Source organism: Panthera pardus, unplaced genomic scaffold, assembly GCF_024362965.1.
Source record: "Panthera pardus isolate Hobbes unplaced genomic scaffold, ASM2436296v1 HiC_scaffold_10, whole genome shotgun sequence".
NCBI lineage: Eukaryota > Metazoa > Chordata > Mammalia > Carnivora > Felidae > Panthera > Panthera pardus.
In genome coordinates this window covers 66,274,581-66,291,592 of record NW_026526655.1, presented here as the reverse complement: position 1 = coordinate 66,291,592, position 17,012 = coordinate 66,274,581, and the positions used below count along the sequence as shown (strand labels likewise).

The 17,012-nt window shown below is 35.1% G+C and overlaps 1 protein-coding gene across 5 annotated transcripts in view; it reads right to left on the bottom strand.

Moving 5' to 3' along the window:
- The window catches only part of LOC109272337 (sodium channel protein type 1 subunit alpha), a 148,373-nt gene that overhangs the window by 51,155 nt on the left and 80,206 nt on the right, over nt 1–17,012 (bottom strand). For 3 of the 5 annotated variants that reach the window (XM_053908040.1, XM_053908038.1, XM_053908046.1), the window contains exons 5-15: nt 15,401–15,529; nt 13,607–13,698; nt 12,464–12,733; nt 9,118–9,181; nt 8,518–8,659; nt 7,655–7,861; nt 5,899–6,183; nt 4,558–4,938; nt 3,173–3,302; nt 2,123–2,361; nt 600–773 (exon numbers count right to left, since the gene is read on the bottom strand). In XM_053908040.1, coding sequence (XP_053764015.1) covers nt 600–773; nt 2,123–2,361; nt 3,173–3,302; nt 4,558–4,938; nt 5,899–6,183; nt 7,655–7,861; nt 8,518–8,659; nt 9,118–9,181; nt 12,464–12,733; nt 13,607–13,698; nt 15,401–15,529 — 2,113 coding nt within the window. The remainder of the gene's footprint in view (nt 1–599; nt 774–2,122; nt 2,362–3,172; nt 3,303–4,557; nt 4,939–5,898; nt 6,184–7,654; nt 7,862–8,517; nt 8,660–9,117; nt 9,182–12,463; nt 12,734–13,606; nt 13,699–15,400; nt 15,530–17,012) is intronic. The other 2 variants (XM_053908048.1, XM_053908050.1) reach the window with 2 other exon arrangements.

The window sequence follows — 17,012 nt, the reverse complement described above, 5'->3', positions numbered from 1 at the left end:
AAAGGGCTGTTTGTATTTTCTTTTTTTTTTTTTCTTTTTTTTTTTTAACGTTTATTTATTTTTGAGACAGAGAGAGACAGAGCATGAACGGGGGAGGGGCAGAGAGAGAGGGAGACACAGAATCGGAAACAGGCTCCAGGCTCTGAGCCATCAGCCCAGAGCCTGACGCGGGGCTCGAACTCACAGACCGCGAGATCGTGACCTGAGCCGAAGTCGGACGCTTAACCTACTGAGCCACCCAGGCGCCCCATGGGCTATTTGTATTTTCAAGTGACTATTAAAATGTGATATATTTCACTACAAGTATTTTCTTAGATCCAGAAATATTAACTGTAGTCATCTCTAGAAATGATAGTCACAATTGCAACTGAGTAATATATTAAACTTTACATGACTGTACTTTTTTTTTTTAAATAAAGGTTTTTCTAAACACACGGAGAAAATTTTTTTTTTTCCATTTAGGGATAGTTTTGATGATGCAAATGTACACAAAGATTTAAAGTGTTAATAGTTGTGTAGTAAAACCTATGACAGTACTATATACGAGCTCTGAGTGTTGGACAGGTTTAGTTTTTGTTACTGTTTTCTTTATTTTTTACCAGTCGGAATGAACGGAGAACTGATAATCCTTCCACATTGGCAAGGCCGAGTTCTACCAGGCTAAGTGTCACAATAAAACCATCAAAGATATTCCAGCCTTCTTGGAAATAATAGTAAGGATCCATGGCAATAATTTTCAGAAACATTTCTGCTGTAAAGATCCCAGTGAAAACCTAAGATCAAAACAAAGTTACTCTAATTCCATCAGATAATGATAAAGTAGAATGACATAGTATTTGATCGCAGAACAAAATGTTAATGCTACTTTCCCCATAATGATTCTATTACGAGCTCACATTTGTGTAGTAATGTATAGCTGATAAAAAGGCTCTTATATACTTTATTTCATTTTATCGTTACAGAAATTTATTGTTAGCCATGGATGTGGCTAATGCAGGCAATATAAATATCACTTTACCGGTGCGGAAACAGGTCTTTACGTGGGTGCAATGGTTTCTCAGATATCACACAACTAGAAAATGCCAAAAATTGGACTGGAATGCAAATTTATTTTGAACTAGTATTCCTTCTGTCCCATCAAACTGTCTGTCCCTCCAGACTTTATACAACACAGGTACTGACAAGATCTTGCCCATGATCACTTTTAATTGTCTATAAGCATATTCCCCTTCCCTCAAATCAGATCATTATTATACATGTACATTTATTACTATAATACATGTGTTATATTATCAATTTGTTATGCACCTGAAAAAAATAAATTTACTTCCATAATATAAAAAGCAGACCTTTAAAAATATAAATATTACAACTCAGGATGCTTTACATGTCTTGCTTTTTACCATCAAAAATCTTATACCTCAAAACAAATGTTATGAAAAACACATACATTACTTTAAAGTCTGTTTTCTTTCAGCAAATAAAAGCTAATATTCCTAAATTGAGTCAACTGACAAACACTTTAATAATTCATGTTTTTTAAGCACAGAGGAGAAAGAATTAAGTGGCAAACTTTACCAAAAATGGCCTTGCTAATCATATAATACACAAAATATACTAGAGGTTTTCAATATTTGATGGTTTTGATATAGAATGGATGGATAAAACAATACATGTCCTACCTAGCTGCTGGAGGTGGAAAAGCTAAAGACATTTTTGAGATGTTAAATTTTTGCTTATAATGATGGTGATGACTAAGCAAAATGAAAAGATCTACTTTTTTTGTTTTTAGTCTTCTACAGCTAGGGAAACTGTGATAATGTCTTTTCAAGAGGTGTGCCCTTAAATTGCTTCTGTATCTTGAAAAATTATAAATATCAATATTGACTTTCCAAGTAGTACTATAGGCCTATAAATTGCTCTATTTCTTAGCTTTTGCTTTGACATTAAGGGCTATTTATTGTTGGCAAAAGTTAAGGTATAGCCAGCTAGCTATAATTCCAATCTTTTGGGAGCCAGGAGGTAGGAAGGTGGTGAAAAGACTGTGTTAAGCTATAAATGGAAACAGTTTCTCAAACAGAAAATTTGAAGATTGAACACATTTACCTTCCAATATGCTTACCAAGTTTCCTACTGTAAGCACATTATTGAAATGTTCCGTCATTGGATAATGCTCCATGGCCATGAAAAGAGTATTTAAGACAATACAGATGGTGATGGCCAGGTCAACAAATGGGTCCATCACGACCAGGTTGACAATATGTTTCACCTTTAACCAATATGGTGAACAGTCCCAGATTAAGAATATGTTGGAAAATTTATACCAACAGGGTGGGCATTTCTGTCTGGATTCTTCAAGTTCTAGATTAAAAAAAAAAAAAAGAACCACCAAAAGATATATTTAATAGATACATATATTTATTTCAGATCCACAAGTCTTCTTTTTCAGTAATCAACACATTTTCATTTAGTACAGAGTCAGCCTCATTTGTATCTAAAAATACTATCGCATTTATTCTTTAGACCCCTGAAGATATTTTTTCAGACATACACATAGGGCAGAGGGAGCAAAGAATAGTTTTTTTCTTGTATGTATTGACAACATGGCTCGATGATTGGCCTGAAGTGAATGGTCTTTTAAATGAAGTTTTTCCATAGGAAAATGAGTTGCAGAAATGTAGATACTGTGTGTAATCCTATGTTAATGTCTGGCTAAGCTGTCATCCTAAGTCTATAAGAGACAGGGTAGGGTTTGATATGAGCCAAGAATCATCTTTTAAATTTGTTTTTGTTCTGTGAAATGACCTGCTCCTCTCCTCCAATCTTGAGAGTATTTTGGATGGTGTTGAAGTCCTAAGCCTAATGGAACAAAAGAGAGGGTCACTGTGACTAATAAGATTAGGAACCTCTAACAAATGCTTTATTCCACATTTTCAAAGAATTAGCACACTGGAAAACATTCTTTAGATTTCCAATATCATTGCATTTAAGTAACGTTTTTAAAGTTCCTAGAATATATGAGCAGGTGTAACAAATAATAAATCTTAAATAATACCTATTATATTCTCTTTCTAACGTACTGTTTCCAATTTACAAATAGAGATATTTGTTTCAAGTGAGAAAATATAAGTTTACTGAAAATAATTGAACGATAATGGGATGGGTAACAAACCTTCTACTGTATTTGTTAAAATGCTGGCTATACTCATTGCTCTTTGCCTTTGGGAAGGATCTTCTAGAAAGTCCATGGAAACATGGAAAGAACTTGACCTCTTCCTCATCTCAGTTTCAGTGGTTGTTCCCTATAAAGAAAATTCTAATGTATTAAATGATTAACTGGAGCAATATGATAAGCAAATAACCAGATGTGACACAATGAATTTCATGAAACACATGCATCATGCACTTTCATATTTAGTTGGTGATGGCAGATATTGCTGACTTATTGTATCATTAACCTGGAATATCCAAACTGTCAACCATTCAGTCATACAGCAAAAACTGAGTTTTTTAACCCTCTAATTTCATAATTTTATGAGATATGATGCAATTTTGATATAGTTAATAAATCTATTGAGAGCCATATTTAACAGTTAGCACTAGTTCTGAACTACTAGTAAAAAACTAATAACTTGAAAAGTCATATAAATGATCAGGCATTTTATGTTGAGAAGGTAGCCATTTATTCTTAAAGAAATACAAACGATTACAACACATGTAGCTGCCATCTCATTATCTGTACACAAGACATAGATGGTCATTGACAACACAAACTGTATGTTAAAAAAGTCACACATGCTGCATGGACAACAGTTTCATCCAGGGTACCAAAGCAATAAGTCATCTAACTCTGACTTAGTCATGCCTCATCATGCTGATATATTTCCAAGTGGTTTCACAGTCTAATAAGAGGCAGCATGTGTTTAGAAATTCCTCATCCTGTATACATTCACAAAAACATAACATACGTTTGTACACAGACAATTCTTTTATCTGTCTGTATTAACAATTTATTTGTGTCTCATCATTTAGATTCATTTTGAGAAGACTTATATCAGCATTTATTTTTTAGAGAGACAAATGTGAATAGTAGAAACTTCAAGATAAGAATGAAGCTATCTATTGAGGCACAGTGTTCTTGAAAATCTTCTAAAATAAGGCAGAGCTATATTGAAGAATCTGTTGGAAAGATTTATTATACACCCTTTATACTTAAACATAGGAATCATTCATTTACTTTTATACAAAAGCTTTAGAGGATGGCCTGCTATCTAATCTCAGCATGGGTATATAGCAAATCCTCCAACTGGAGGCAGTAATTTATGATTGTGTCTAATTTATTCTTAGCAAATTTAATAATTAAATGCATTCAGTGTTATGCAAGAGTGTTGAGGCCTTAAGTTTTAGTTGGTTAGTCTATTAAAGGTATTACAAGATGCAGGTGCATTCGCAGCTTGACCAACCAGGAATCATTCTCAAAGGTTCCATTCTGTAGAAACACTGGCTGGTGCAGCAATAATGGGCCAGCCATGCCTGAACTATTTAAAACTTCCTTACATTGTCATCAGTAGCTGGCTTATCTATTATCACCTCTGGCAGAAGCTGTCCAACAGGCGATGTAGGAACTGAAGGTCCACCAACCAAGGAAACCACACCATTGCAATCCACAGTGCTGTGCATCTTCCCATTCACTGGAAACACTGCCAGCATCCGGGAAGACCTACTGGTCTGACTCAGGTTACTGTTGCGCCGCTCTCCATGTCGTCGGGGCACAAACAAGGAGTCTCTCCGGCTCTCATTATCCTCAAAGGTGCTGTGCTCATCATCAGCAAAGTCATTCTCTGATCCCACATCCTTTGCTCGCCCTCTAAAGCTGAAAAGGCTTGTTCTGCTATTTCGCCTTGGGGAAAATAGGGAGCCACGGATGCTCAACAAAGACTAGAAGTTTGAAACCAAAAAAAGTACAAGCATATTAATGTAGACATTTGAAATGTGCTTTTATTTTGCAAAATTAAGTTGAGGGAGATTCAGTATTCATAACAGGATGTGATTTGTTCCTTTTCATTAACATTCTCATTAACATATTCATTTACTTAACATTGCTCAAATTAAATTGGTTTATAAGAAATTTCTAGACCTTGAGATTATGAATGGGGAGAAGGATCACAATTTAAAGACACTGAGGAAAACTCAAACCCTGAACCAACATTTTCAAGTTCAAAAGCAAACATCCTTAGCACATTACTTTGGACACCATAAACATTCAATAAACATTGGCAGCGTGACCTTCACAAGGCCACATTTGGTCTTATTGCTCTTTCCTTCAAGGAATTCCAACATTTTTCACAAATTGTTTTAGCGCATCTATCTAAAATCACTTTAAATTAATTATTACCCCTATTTCATCTATAAAGCACGGACTTCTGAAATTCAGAGTCATGTGCTTTTTGATAAAGCATATCACAACTGAAGTTTTCAGAAGCACGAATGCTGGTTTATAAAGAAGTTAGGGGGAAAAGGCAACATAAAATAACCAAAAAAAGTACTGATCAGCTAGCCCTACATCCAAATTTTTTTGTTTTTTTTTTTTTTCATTAAAAAGGTCAAGGAACAGAAAGATTAAATGTCATTAGTTTCAACAGGTATCAGCAGATAGTATCAGGATGAGAATCCAGTCTTCTGAATTTCAACCCAGTGTTATCCCAACTACACAAAGCTGCAGACTTACATATATGTGGAGTAAAATTTTCTCATAGCTATGTAAAGAAAGGGTAGATTTAAATATAAGAAACATGGCAGTCAATTCAGTTGATGACAATTCATAAATCTGGTTTAATTCTCCCCCTCTTCAGTGTTCTGATTTTCAGTCATGCACCAATGAACTCAGCAGTGCCATACCTGGTGTGGGGAGGAGTACCTCTTTTCATATGTCAATCGATTCCCTTCGATGGAGAAGCGAAACCCTTTCCTTCTGATGCTGTCTTCAGACTCAGATTTATGGAATTCATCCTCATCTTTCTCTTCCCCACCAGACTGCTCTTTCTGTTTTCTTTTCTTTCTCCGATTTCTTCTTTCCTTAGCACTCTTGGAACTCAACTTGGAGGCTTCAGATGAGCTGTCGGAGAGCCCACCTGCGGCGCTAGGTTCTCTGGAATGCTCTGAGGCAGTTACAGCTGCTGCCTGCTACAGTAAGGAGAAATGATTTTAGTATGGCATTAGAGAAGACTTTATCTTCTTAAGCTCAAATGTTTGCATAACATTTAAAAAACACATTTAACCTGCTGAAGCTGATCTTCCGTAGAAGCAGCTCTGTCTGCAAGTAATAAATGGGACTTTTCCCCGTTTCTATCTAACGAAGGCTTTCAGGTTAACGTGGTTTTATCTCTGTTAACATTTATTATGTTTATATTATGCTGTACAGGCCACATATTCAAAAGGACCAATCAGGCATCGATAAGAACATAAACTCATATTACTTTTTGGGATTTGAATTACTCTAAAAATTGGTATTTAATTAGCACTGTCTTCTCTGAAAAAGAAACTGTGGCATGGAAGAAAAGTTATTGACTTACCTGAGCTCATTACCAAAGGGAGTAGGAATGAGATAAAGAGCTGAGGTCCTCTCCCTAGTTACTGAAGTTGTGTTATCAAAATATCATCAATGAAGGTGATAAAATCCCTTTCTTGCCCTCCCCCCCATAATCTTCTAACCAGAACACTGGAGAAAGGACAGTCAACATTTTCCACTAAACAAGACAAGACATTTAGTTCTCCAAATACCAACCCCAGCTTCTTTCACTCAGCACTGGTTCTTGCTGGATACGTGGGCATGGAATGAAAACAATGCTTTTGATCATAGCTTATACTGGTGCTCAGTCAGTACGTTTTGATATTACCTTTGTTCCCAGAGTGCCCTCAATACAAGGACTCTTGCAAATAAATTAATATTTCCCAAACAGCTTTATTCTAAAGTAAAATCAATGAGCTTGTATGCTAAATGAAAAGCATGAGAGAATATAGAAATGATAGCACAGGCATTTCATTGTACAATGAGTATCAACACCTCTCTATAAGAACAAGAAATCCTTAGATCACCTGGTCTCCATAAAATTGGTGACTTTCATATGCCTACTGAATGTTGCTTTGTCATAGAACATTACATTATTTCATCACTTCCTCGTTTATTATATAAGGCAATTAAGCCACATTAAAAACAATATATTTTTGGTTAAAGAAAAGACTAGATTATCTTTTAAGAGCCAGATGAACATCTTTATATATAATAACCAACACATTTCTTTTCTAAGAAAAGATGATTTCTTAGGATTTTCTCCTATACCCTTTCAGTGTTTTTTCCTCGAGCAGACTCAGAATCACATTTTCCCTTTTATTACAAAAATCTTAAAACATTAAAATAGCATGAGAGGGTTCCACTGTGGTCAATATTGCAGACATCTTAGAAAAAAAATGAAACTAAATGATCTATAGATGATCAAAATGTAGAAATTATTACTAATCTGCCATCATTACCAGTTTCTCTTAAGTGGAGTCAGTTATCTGTCTCTCACTTTCTCTCCAGTGTTTTTGCAACAACCAAAATAATAAAAAAGAATTGTACCATGAGACAGGACATATTTGATTTTGATGAATTTACCTGAGCTGCCTCCTGTTGCTTTTTAAGCTGCTCAAGCATCTGCTGAAATTCAGCCTCTTTCTGTTCTGCCTCTTCCAAGGTGGCCTGATTCTGTTCCTCATAGGCCATGGCCACCACAGCCAGGATCAAATTTATCAGATAGAATGAGCCCAAGAAAATGACCAGCACAAAAAATATCATGTATGTTTTTCCAGCAGCACGTAATGTCTGAAAATAAAAACATTAGAATTATTTTTTCAGTATTAATTCACTAACAAGTGGCTTTAACTTTTAACTTACTTGTGTGTCATGTAGGACCCTTGACATAAATAATAATTATGATGGTCACACCCCCTTCTGCCTCCTTGACTGTTTCTTTAACCTCATCCTTTTCCTTCTCCTCTAACGCATGCATTTACATTCAGATCTCCTGGAGGGAATTCTTGGATGCACCAGGAATAAAATGGAATCAAACGAAATACCATAGAGATTCCATCAAAGAGCTGAGCCTGTGATAAAAGTCAAGGAAGACATCAAAGTTATCTTCCTATATCTGCTTATCGATTTTCATCACCTGCCACCTGAGGAATAATATTTGAGTGGGCAGATGGAGCTGAGGGGAAGGTGTGCCTTCTGTTTGAGAGGACCTGTGTCTGGAAATGGTGGAAAATAAGTTTTGAGCCAAAGGGAAACGAGAGGGAATTGCTATCCTGTCATCACTATGCTTAATATGTGTTACAATCAATAGGGTAAAGAAATTCAAATCTCCCAATTTCAAGTTCTGTTCCTTCTGCTATATTATGTTGTGATTTGGAAGTCAGCACTAAGGTGCTTTTCTTATATGTTTCTACTTAAATGCAGTATGTATCTCTTCAGGTTCTCACCAGTTGATAAAGATTTTCCCAGAAGTCCTGAGTCATCAGTCGAAACAGAGACAAAAAAGCCCAGCTGAAGGTATCAAAGCTTGTGTAGCCATAATTAGGATTTCTACCAGCTTTCACACACATATATCCTTCTGGACATTGGCTATAAATGGGACAAAAGAAAGTATACGAAGTTCTGTTGTCTTTTTATTCTGATAGCATGCTATACTTATAACATTGTCTAGCCAGGAAAATTGGCTGTTTCAAGGGATAGAAGTTATCACAAGAGATAGAGCATGATAAATAATACACATTTCCCAACTTCTGACAACATAATTTTACTAGCCACTTGATGTCATCATTAAAATATGTTGGTAATTAGCATTTTAACATATTCTAGTTCATTTTCTCTACTGGGTAGCCTCTAGAGTCATCTTCTAGTTCACATATACTCATCTAAGGGACACAGCATTAAAGCAAAAGTATTATTCCTTGTTTTATGAAACATAAAAACTTGCCTAACCTTTAAATAATCCCTCACCTTAGAGGTAGCCTGAATGATAGCAAATAAGTATTAATAAAGTATACACACATACACAAACACACAGATTATTGGCTTACCCTGCATCAGAGCTGTTTCCACATAGTAGGGCATCCAAAAGACCCTCCAGAAAATAATGATACCCTGTTTAGGAAAGAGTAAGTCATATGATGAGTATTTGCATTGCACTGCAAAATGAAAGCAAGATGAGGCCCCAAATTTTAGGATTCATAGAATGATTTAAATAAAATATGTTATATAATTCCCTGAAAGACATTGGGATTTGCCATTTCATTTCTCCCTCAAAATACTAGATATTATAGTAAGGGGATTGATTACTTAAGAGAAGAAAGCATTTGTTCTCTATGAGTATAAAATTAGCGATAATTTAGGTGCTAACCTAAAAATTTAAAAAGTATCAAATGTTTTTTTCTATTACCCTCATGAAAAATAAAAATTTCATTCTGTAAAAATAGATAGGCATGACAGAGATTCCTTTGTTTCTCAAAATAGCCACATATTTGAAAACAAAGGGATTATACGTTTTCTCTCTACTATGTTTTTAAACACTATTTATAAATGTTTAACAGTTGATTATGATTTGCATTCTATCAACTTCCAGATATATTCTGCTTACAGTAAAGTTGCATAAATCAGGTCAGCTACTAAAAGAAATGAAGCAAAAAATAATGTTAAATAGTAAAGCTAAAATAATTACTAGAGGTGAATACTATAGTATCTCAAAGCTTTCTTTTGCTGGCAAATTCTTTAGATTCTTTTAATATCCAGTTGAAGTGTCACTTCTGTGAATTATTCCTTGATATTCTCTATTTCCTGCCCACTAAAGATTGGCAAAATTAAGAACTCCTCTCACTGTGTTACCAGTAATATGTAGCTACTTATATTATTATTAAACTCATTGTCCTATATTGTAATTATTTGTTTACAAAAATTATTACTCCTTGAAAGAAAGTCTAATCATTGATTATTTCCATATTACTATTGTTGGGACTCAGGAGTCTATCAATAAATTTTACTGAATAAATAAGGACAGGGAAGACAAAAAGAGAAATGTAAGGAATTAAATCATCATTTGAAAAATGTATTCGAATATAGCTGACAATGTTACATTAGTTTCAGGTGTACAACATAGTGATTCCATAAGTGTATACACTATGCTGTGTTCACAAGTGTAGCTACCTTCTGTCCTGATATATTGTTATTATGATATCATTGACTGTATTCCTTATGTGGTGACTTTTATTTCTGTGACTTATTCATTCCATAATTGGAAGCCTATATCTCCCACTCCCCTTCACCCATTTTGCCCAACCTGCCACTCCTACCCTTCTAGCAACCATCAGTTTATTCTCTGTATTTATGCTTTTTGTTTATTTATTGATTTGTCATTGTTTTTGTTTTTGTTGTTTTTTTTAGATTTCACTTATGTGTGAAATCAGATGGTATTTGTTTTCCTCAGTCTGATTTATTTCACTTAGCATAATACCCTCTAATTGCACTATTGAGTACATACTCAAAGAAAGTGAAAACACTAATTTGAAAAGACATATGCACCCCTATGCTTATTGAAGCATTATTTATAGTAGCCAAGATATGGAAGCAGCCCAAGTGTCCATCAACAGATGAATGGATAAGGAAGATGTGTTGTGTGTATACACACACACACGCACACACACACAATGGAAATATTACACAGTTATAAAAAAGGATGAGATCGTGGCAATTAAATAATCATTGTTTTAAGAAAAAAATTTTTGGATATTGTAAAAAGAAATATTTCCTAGATGTTAAATTTTCAGAGAAATTTGATCTATGCATGGTTCTATAAGGGATACAAAACCATATAATGGGAAATACTTTCATTTCCAATGTCTTACTTCTTTGAACATAGAGAAGAAAATTTAGACAGAATTCCTTCATTTTTAATTAAAATTAAATTAAGTGAAAAATATGATAGTTTCTGGATGAATTTTTGATATCAGGTATTTATAAATGAAGTTTTAACCATTAAAGTCAATGATCTAGAAGCTTAATCTGAAGAAAATACAACTTTCAGTTATAATATTTATCTTTAATTTTAATAAATTTAATTTTCTATTACTTTCAAAGACAAACATTTTATTTGTATTTGCAATTAATTAATTAATTAATTAATATAAAAATATTTAATATAATTTATTGTCAAGTTAGCTAACATACAGTGTATATATACAGTGTGCTCTTGGTTTTGGGAGTAGAAGCCCGTGATTCATCGTTTACATACAACACCTAGGGCTCAACCCAACAAGTGCCCTCCTCAATGCCCATCACCCATTTTCCCCTCTCCCCTGTCCCCCCATCAACCCTCAGTTTGTTGTCTGTATTTAAGAGTCTCTTATGGTTTGCCTCCCTCTCTATTTGAAACTATTTTCCCCCTTCCCTTCTCCCATGTATTTGTATTTGCATTTGATTTAAAACAATCTATTCAACAAATGGATTATCGTTAGGCAAAATGGTATGTATGGATTTTTAGAGCTGAAAATAAATCTGATATTTATGATTTCTTTTACTTTGACTCTAAGAGAAATGGAGTCCAAGTACATATTCACTAGAGAATAAACCTTAAATGACATCTTCATAGTCAGTTCCTTGATCTCAGCCAAGAGAAAAAAATAACAGATTTCAGGAAGTTGATGACAGCAGTAGACTTATTGGCATCATATGAGTGAATAAAGAACAATTTTATGTATTGCTTTGACACACAAATTCTTAACCTAGAGGTTTCCAACATGTGCAAATTACTTGTTGGCATATCACTAATGTCATGAAAGAGTTAATCTGTATGAATCAAGGTATTTTATATATCTACAATTATAAAAAGATACTGATTTGTTTTTAAAATTATGCTGTCATTACTTTAAGAATTATCCAACTACCAGTAATTTTTTATGACTAAGTCTACTTGTTCCACACAACCAATCACTAAGGTTTTCTTTCTTTGATTTTTTTGTTAAATATTACTCATCTCCTTCAAATAATAAAGATAAACACCATCTAAAGTCTAAGTTTCATATATTTAATATTTTTCTTTAAAAAGGACATTCCTTTTTCCTGTGAATCATGTTCTATCTCTGCTCTTGTAACATTGCTACTGGCAAATACTAAAACCAAATAACAGAGAAAATTTTACTTACTTTCTTTGCAGCTGAATTCTTTAGTCTCCCATATAATGATATAACAGAAAATGGCACTTGGAGTCAAAATTAGTATAGTTATCAATAAAATAATTAAAGGTATGTGCAAACCAATGGTCAGGTGATTACGAGATCACGACCTGTTATGCAATCATTTTAAGCAAATCTTTCATGCCTTGGTGGAAGGCAGGTCAACAATGAAAAAATAAATCTACATAACAATAATTCTTACTTGAATCTTGAATATACGATTTCCAGTCAAACTCAGTGTGAGTTTCATTGACAAGTGTGCCATTGTAATTCATGGTTACATTCTTCTCTATAGTGTGTTCCTCCAGGGAAGCATTGGTGGGAGGCCATTGCACACATTTATTCCGCAGGTTGCCCATGAACAGCTGCAGCCCAATCAGTGCAAACACGCTCAGACAGAACACAGTCAGGATCATGACATCAGAGAGCTTCTTCACTGACTGGATCAGGGCCCCCACGATGGTCTTCAGGCCTTAAAGAAAGAAGGCTATGACTATGAAGACTTAGGACATTGGAAATAACAAAAGGCCCACACAGTTTTCTTGAAAACATAGATTCCATGCATAAATTTGAAAATAATTGCAATGCCAGTGGAAGAACAACACTTCCTGGGAGGCTGAAGTGCTAAGGAAATGAACTCCAGAAACATAAAGATCCAAACAACGAAATGAAGATCATCTTCCATTATGTCGAGAGAGAATAATGGGAGGTTTATGGTCTTCATGAAGGGTCTTGTATTTCTCCATTTTGCTAATGAAACTCACCCCATACTTTCATTAGGGTTAGTTATCCATTTTAAAACAAGTTACCTGAATACATATTTTACAATGCCTATTTATAAGTAGGAAAAGGTTTGCTATAACTCGGGAGGAGGTTTAGGATATAATTGGACTTGAAGATAATAAATCTTCCGTACAGACTCATGCTATTCTTCATTATCTTATTTCCTTGCCTTTTAAAGCATTATTAGGATTTACATTGTACATACAACATCATCAATACCTACAATGAACAAGAAATTACAAATTGGTACATTCAGTTGGGACCAAATCCCTGGTACAACTGACAATGGAGAGAAAAATACATGACATCTCTAAAGGCAAATCACACATGGACTATATACTGCATTATCTCATGCTAAACTCCTACGCTGATAAAAAGTGAAAAAACATAAAAACTTATGTCCAAATAATAAGAATCATTTCCTATAAAACACTTGATTTTGATAATGATTTTGATTATTTTATTATGACTCCTGAATTTCTGTAATGTTGACTGTCAAGCAAAGAAGATGTTGCTGAAAAGACATGATGGATCGGCCCCGGGTGTTTAACCTAGCTCTCACCTGGAATGACTGAAATTGTTTTCAGGGCTCGGAGAACTCTGAATGTTCTCAACGCTGAGACATTGCCCAGGTCCACGAACTCTGTCACGTATCTGTAATAGGGAGTTCACACACAGACACAATAACAGATACAAAGAAAGAGCTGTAGGTACAAGGAGCCTTATGGTTCACACCAATCACTCCTTACCTGGAGTTACAGAAATAGTTTTCAAAGCTCTCAAGACTCTGAAAGTTCGAAGAGCTGAAAAATTGCCTAGGCTTACAAATTCTGTTACATACCTGTAGAATTAAATCAGAGTTATTCAAGATTTAGGCAGGATTTATATTATTTGCTTGGGTCTTTTATAAAGACCTTCTTGGTGATTCTAAATGATAATATCGTATGTAGCAATTTAGAAATTAGAGTCAATTGCTATGGTTTTCTTTACTCACATCATTTAAGGCCGTTTGCTGTACGTAAACTTCATAAAGTGTATAATCCTGTTGCTACGTTGGCTAGCAATATAATCAACATCTTGTGTAACTGAGGAGAATTAAATCAATAGAAAACTAAATCTTGGCTGTTGTTTCAGGGTTTCAGTTAGAATGAACTATGTGAAATCACCTAAGAGAAATTTAGGCAGGAAAAGGCAGATTGCCTTACTAACTATCTGGACATGAAAAGGTTTTCCTAGTGTAACTCCTAAGTGAAAGTTAGGCAAGTTCAGAACAAGATCTTACGATCTGCTATTATTGCCACTTTGTTTTCAAAAAACAGTTGTCCCAATATGCTGTCTTTTGAACGGTGGCCCGAGGGAATGGTGAAGAGTTGGCTCATCTGGACTAGACATGGAATTAAAGATGAGACAGGCAGCATTTGGAGACCTCAGTATGTCATTCCTACTTCTGATCCTATCTACCTCGCTGTGCCTGTAGGAGGCCGAGAAGTCAGCTCCTGAAGGAACGCTGAGGGCAAGTGGGCATGGGCCACCATCCTCCACACATATTTCACCTACTTCCGAATGGCCTTCGATTCCTTTTCTGAATCTCTTCTTCCTTGGGAAAGTTTACCACAAGAAAAAACAAGGACAGGGATGAAGAAACTGTGCATATTACCGAGTGTATCTGGGTGGGAGATGAGGATAAGAAGGTTTATGTAGAGGGTAATGAGATGAAGAAAATCATAAAGGGAAAGAGGAGAAGAAGAAATGGGATCAGGTGAGGAATAGGAAGAGACAGAATGTGTCTGCTCATAAGTCTTAAAGATCAATTTGCTGATGAAATAATAATTTACTATATTAAATACATAATATATTAAGGACCTCATTTTTTCTATTAGTTTGATCTGTCAGAAATTTTGGAGGCTCAGAGATAGTTATATTATTCTACCAAACTAATAAAAGAAGACAGAGAGAACACGTAACACGGGTAAGCTCAGTGACAATTTGTGCAGCCAACAGAGTGGTTTCTGACTCTAATTTTTAAAAACCATTTTCACAGATGTATTCTGAATACACCTGTGCCTTCAAATTGTGTGCATGTGAGAGGGACTTGTGTGTGTGTTGAACAAGTGGCATGTATGAAATCTGCTGACATGTTTCTTACATGTGGAAATTGTAACTTCAACCGCTGCAGAAGCTGTGTGCCCAAGTGGAATGTCACTTGGACCTCTGTTGTGCTAAACAAAATCAGGAGCTTAAATGTATACATCACACCAAAATATTTTTCGGTTAAAGCAAGCTTAGTCTTTAAAAACATAAGCACTCATAGAAAGCCCAACCATATTCTGCCTTGAAGATTCAAAAAGGCACTTACGCAAATGTAATGACAGTGAAGTCGAGCCAGTTCCATGGGTCCCGAAGGAAAGTAAAATCTTCTAAACAGAAACCCCTTGCAATAATTTTTATAAGTGATTCAAAAGTATATATTCCTGTGAAGGTGTACCTGGAGGCAAGCATCCAAAAAAGACTTGATAAAGCAATAATTTTCTTTTATAGCATATCAATTTCTTATCACTCTGTCAGTGGAAGAGATGAACATTAAAAAAGGGAATCTAAGTAGGTGGATGTTATTTTCATGAAAATAAAACATAACCCTAAATTTAAATTCCTTCCCTCCCATATGAAGGGTTGTTTTTTGAGGGTCCTAAAAGCGGAGTGAGAAATACAAGCTGTATGAAGTCTATGTGGCTACTGCCTGAAATGTCTTGGTATTGACATAAGTGAATAGAACCTCCTGAGAATTATCCAGTACATTCATGTAATGGAGTAGCCAATCAATACTATTGCAGAAGCATAAAATGATATTCCTTTAGAAAGTAAAAAACTAATTTCAATCATGTTTAATGAATGAGAGAACATTGACAAATTAGCAAGTCTTGTGGTTTTCCCTTTCTAGAAGATAAGACAGTTCACTAACTTGGAAAAAGGATTTTGTTAACATCCGATAGGATAATTCTAGGGTCTTTTGAGGTAAGATTTAATTTAGAATAAAATGTTGGGCTAATTCAGAAATGTACATGTTTCCAAAGTTTTAACCTTCTACTCAGAAGTTAGAGAATAAAATCACAGAAACCAGTGGGACTGAAGACCTATGGGTCTAACACGTTAACTTCAACACCTTAGGAATTCTTTGTATATAAATTTTATTACATCCTGTTTGGATCTCTGTTTCTTTTATAATTGGCTCCAACCTGGAAGTGTCCAGGTAGAGAAGAGGCTCTTGGGAATACCCTCGTGGTTGTTGTTTTCAGGGTCAGCAGCCACAGAGCAAAAGAGGTTACAACCTAGGCAGGATGAAGAGCCCCAGCAGAAATTAACACAAATCCAGCCTCTCTGCTGTAGAGGTAACCCAGAACAGAGTCATCAGTGCAGTTAGTAATGCTTTTAGTTTCCACAAACACTACCCTTTCACTTCAGTTAGTTTAGCCCTCAGTTTAAATGGAATTTTCAAGTTGTAAAACCCCAAATTTGGGGATTTTTTTTCCAGTGAATTTTTTGATGACAGCACTTGAAACTGATTTAGGCCTGACAAGAAGTAGATGTGCCTGATGGAAATGAAAACCCAATGAGGATCAACATTGTCTTCTCACGGCATGTGTAACATTCCCTTGTAAATTCTGAACTCAGTGAATTCATCTGGAAATTTAATTGGAGTCAAGGTTTACCATATTGGCTCTCTTCTGCAATTGCTTTCATCACATTTGCTTTGGCCACCGTAGATCCTAAAGGAAATATGGTGAGTGTCTGAGAATATTGGCCTTCTGATAACCATCAAATACAGGTGAAAGACAGATATTAGATCCAACAACACCAGCAGGCCTGAAAGCAAATGTCATTTGTCTTCCTGCTTTGTACTTGTGCCTAGAGATGGCTTTACTAAAAACATTCTTCAGTTTTATTTAGAAGGTACACTGAGGCATAGTTTC